General features: G+C 52.6%; 1 protein-coding gene across 1 annotated transcript; it reads right to left on the bottom strand.

Moving 5' to 3' along the window:
- Positions 1-1,462: 1,462 nt before the first annotated feature.
- DUSP1 (dual specificity phosphatase 1) lies at positions 1,463-4,157 on the bottom strand. Its single transcript, XM_052772061.1, has 4 exons — positions 3,665-4,157; positions 3,349-3,497; positions 3,021-3,240; positions 1,463-2,507 (listed from the first exon to the last, which is right to left on the bottom strand). Exons 1-4 carry the CDS (start codon positions 4,032-4,034, stop codon positions 2,137-2,139), a joined length of 1,110 nt encoding a protein of 369 aa, XP_052628021.1. The 5' UTR covers positions 4,035-4,157; the 3' UTR covers positions 1,463-2,136.
- Positions 4,158-4,597: the final 440 nt, after the last annotated feature.

Genomic DNA, 4,597 nt, shown 5'->3' with positions numbered 1-4,597 from the left:
CTTGGTGTCAGGTTGAAGCTTGGCAATGGCTGACGTGTAGTTCTGACGACAGGACTGCGTCAGAGGGATAGCTCTCATGGAAGAATTTCAGACGCAGCAGTGCATCATCCCGTCCTTCAAGGGCACCTTCTCCCAGGAGAAGAGTCCTGGATTTTAGCACCATTAATACTCCAGGTAACTCGCAGGATTTCAGCAGGAGTTTGTGGTGCTTTGCTTGTCTCCAGTTACGTGACAAGAGCACAGCTGCTTTACACTGAAAAAACCCCTCACCTATAAGCTTAGGACTGTAACTGTTGAAATGCCTTGATTTTACACAAGGAGCCATAACTTGCTGTATCTGCCCAAGCAAAATAATTTTTGACGGGGCAAAAGTAGGATCTGACTCCTTGAATATCAGAGATGCAAGGACTGGTGGCTCCCTTCTGGACTGGATATAGGACACCCGATGTCCTAGTCCTCCCCCAGCATCCATCTCCCTGTTACCAGTATTACTACCCTGCCTAGGAAAGCAAGCTTCCAGCTGCATCTCTTCCACATCAGCTTCCCCTGGGAAGGGTATGTCACAGCAACACTGCTCCCCTCCATACACATCCTGCCCCACACACCGCACGGAGAAAGATGTGCCGTTCTGTCACACCACACAGCATTAACCCTGCACTGTTTGCTGCCCATCACCTTCACCCTGCAGCTCCTGCCCGTGAGCTGCCAGGAGTGCTGGTCTGTTAGAGCTTCCCTGCCTGGCTTTTAATACACAACATAAAACTCTTTTCATTGCCTCAACTGAAATGCCAGATAAAAGTCACTCTAGTGAGCATCTGCAGAAGGAGAAGAATTTATTTGGGTCTGGGTAAGAAAACAAGTGACTTGTTGGTTACCTGATCTCTTGTTATACCCTGGTTTGTTTACAGAGATAGCCCAGCAAACCAAATACTTCATTCCAGGCATCAGAGGCAGTTTGAGTTGCAAAAAGCAATCAAGTGGGTGGGACAGAAAAAGAAACACCTTGGCACAAACTCACAACCATTGGAGATATGTTACCAACAGGTTAATTTTTAGACTTAACCTTTGAAGCATTAAAAGTAAACAAGCAATAAGGAAGCTTCTTCCTTCCTAGGAGGGACTATTTTCATTTTACTGTAGCCCTGTGCCCAAGTCTCAGCTGGTTCAAACAGTTACAGCACTGTGACCATCACTGCAGCCAAATCCACCTTACAGCTGAGAAGCCAGCCTTGGCTCTCTGCCACTGCATCTAATTAAATGGGGACAAAGAAAAGCTCAGGTTAAGAAGCAGCAGTAGTTTCTAGTCAATTATGTTGTTTAAACCCATTTTTCTATCTGGTTCAGTCAAGATCTGATGTCAGCAGTTGACAATTCAGACTTCTCTTATAACTCTTCAGCTGGGAGCTTCCACGTTAGTTTTGGGACTGTAAAATGCAAGATTTTAAAGAATGTATCATCCACCTCAATAGAAATATCATAATTTATTCTGTTTGTATAAAAAAGTTATAATCATGTAACAAAACTATGTCTTCAGAAGAAGAAATATATTATTTCACATCATAAATAAATCAGCAAACATACAACCCTTGGCAACTCAAAAAAGCACTCGCCTGGTGCTTTCACGTCAGTGCTTGGGAAACAAGAAGAGCTGATATATATACACACAGGATTACAGTACCAAAAAATACTGAGGTATTTTGTTTCTCTAGAAATGAAACTTTAGGTTTGTGAAGGCAAAAACCCCAATGCACTAATGTAAAAATAAATAAATAGGACTGTCATATAAAAGGGGACAGCATCAGTGTTGCTCAAAGTGTCCAGGAATGGGAATACTGGTGAGCATGCTACTAAACATGGAGCAGGCTTAGGACAGACAGAAGACAAGGAGGAACAGCTCAGGAAGAGAGTGTCCTTTGATCTCTGTGTAGACATCCAGGTATTGGCTTTAAAAGTCGGCAGAAAAGTCAGTAACACCTAGTTCTCTGGCAGCAGGTGAGCTCCTCTCCGTTTACGACACTGTTCTAGGATGCATGGATGGTTCCCCACAAAAACACAAGTGACTGATGACACTGTGCCTGTAGTTATTGCACTTCTGAGACAGTAAGTCTGAGTTCTGACCCTATTTTCACACAGTTTTCAGCAGCTCGGGGAAGTGGTGATGGGGCTCTGAAGATAGCTTAGAGCACTGGACGAGGTATGAACAGGGATGGAGACTGGAAAGTTAAAGACCGTGGTGGTCGATGCTCCTCTGTCCAATACTGACATAGCAGGGCTACCAGCTTCTGCTGAGCAGTTGGGGGCAAGGACCTGTGACTCAAACTGAAGCAGCTGCCCCATGAAGCTGAAGTTCGGGGAGATGATGCTTCTTCTCTGCTTCACAAACTCAAAGGCTTCATCCAGTTTGACTCTGTTGGTCCTCATGAGATAGGCGAGGCAGATGGTCGCCGACCGGGAAATGCCAGCCTGGCAGTGCACAAATACCCTTCCTCCGTCATTTTTAACAGAGTCTGAAAGAGTTAAAACACACAGTTAGCAAACAAGTCCCACTGCTTCCAGAGGTGGGAAAGCACAGGCTGCTGTTTTACATTTCTTTAATCCATCCCTTCCTCAGCCTAATAGGTGCAGCAGTGCTTCTGAGACAAAGAGAGCCTTTGTCCTGAGGGAACCAGCAGTCTAGCTATTTTCATTCTGGGCTCCAATTCCAATTATACTAATAGCTCCTCCAGGTCACTTTAGCAGTCTTGCCAGATTACTTTAACACTGATCCGCTTAAATTCACTAGCTCTTTTCTGCAAGACCAATGCCTCTTGATTCAAGATTTCAAACAGCTTTGCGAAGCTAAGATTATTCCTTCGAGTAAAATAAAATTAATGGGAATGTTCCCCACGTATATCTCCCCAACAGCATGAAATTCCCCCATCTCAAATGTAGGGTTTACTGGGGAAAATAACGCTCAAAAATCACTTCCCAGGGTACACTACCCCAGAAAAAGAACAGACTCGTAAGGAGAACTCATTTACCTATGAAATCAATGGCCTCGTTAAACCAGGAGCTGATATCTGCTTTGTGGTTGTCCTCCACGGGGATACTTTTATACTGGTAGTGCCCTTCAAAGTGGTTGGGGCAGTTGGCCGAGACGTTGATTAACGCCGTGATCCCCAAAGCATCCAGCATGTCTTTTCGGGAGGCATGGTAAGCGCTGCCCAAGTAGAGGAACGGCAGGATTTCCACGGGCCCACCCTAAAGGAGAAAGGGCAGAGAAGCGGTTAACTTCGCTCGGCGGATCGCAAACAGCCCAGCGAAGCGGCACACCGCCTCGCTCGCCCCCCGCTCTCGCCCCCAGCTCACCTGGTCGTAGAGGGGGGTGCCGCAGGAGCTGCACCCCGAGTCGGCGCTGCCGGGCGCGCTGCTGGCGCTCAGGGGCAGGCTGAGGCCGGTGGGGGCGGCCGGCTTGGTGCAGAGCTCGGAGCAGGCGGACGAGAAAGCTTCGTAACCTCCTGCGGGGGCAGAGGGAAGAGAGGGGCGCCGGGTGAGCGCTGCGCGGCCGGCGCGGGGAGCGAGCGGAGCCCCCGCGGGCGGCACCGCCGGGCCGGCTGCGCGCAGCTCCCGCTTCCCCTCCGGCGGGGGCCGGGGCGGCCCCGGGACCGCTCGCCCGCTCACTCACCCTTGAGGAAGCAGATGCGGGCGCCGCGGGCCTCCCTGCAGAGGGTGCCGAGGGCCAGCAGCAGCGTGCTGTCGCGCTTGGGCAGCTCCAGGTCGGCGCTGCGCTCGTCCAGCAGCACCACGGTGTGGACCAGCCCCTGGCGCAGGCGGGCGCGGAGCTCCTCGTTGGGGACGACGTGCTCCAGGGCCAGGGCGCCCTTGGCGCGGCGGCGGACGATGGTGCTGAGGCGCACGTTGCAGGAGCCGCGGATGTGCGCGGCGTTGAAGGAGAAGAAGGAGCGGCAGTCGAGGACGAGGCACTGCGCGGCGCGCTCCTGCAGCAGCCCCCGCAGCGCCTCGCACTCCAGCGCGCACACCCGCAGGTTGACCATGGCGGCTGCGGCCGAGGGAAGGAGGGGAGAGGAGGAGGATGGAAGAGGAGGAAGGCGCGGCCGGTGCCGGAGGTGCCGGGGTCCCGCGGAAGCGCAAGCGCCGCACGACCCAGTCCGGCCCCGCACGCCCGCGCCCGCCTTATATAGGGCCGCGCCGCCGGGCCGGCGTTTTCTCAATGGGGCCGCGTCACGTGGGCGCCCGCGAAGACGTCACCTGGCGGCGCGCCAGCAGGGGCGCGCCCAGCCCCGCCGGCATGACGTCATGTGCCGCGGGGCCGCCGGAGCGCGCCCGCGGGGCCGCGCAGAGGCAGGGACACACAGCTACGTACGCGCACACCCCCCCCCCATGCATCCGCGCGCACATAGACATACATCTATACATACACGCGCACGGGTACATGTACACACTCATATACGCTCGCCTACTACACGCACAAGCTCATACACATATATACACACGTATAAATAGCCACACACCTATGCACACACAAGCACTTGCCTACACACTTACATATATACACACACAGAAACACAGACAGGTGCTGACATACGCACACACGCTT

This window comes from Harpia harpyja, chromosome 20 (genome assembly GCF_026419915.1).
Source record: "Harpia harpyja isolate bHarHar1 chromosome 20, bHarHar1 primary haplotype, whole genome shotgun sequence".
NCBI lineage: Eukaryota > Metazoa > Chordata > Aves > Accipitriformes > Accipitridae > Harpia > Harpia harpyja.
The sequence above is the reverse complement of the archived record's forward strand: the minus strand, read 5'-3'. Positions and strand labels throughout refer to the sequence as shown.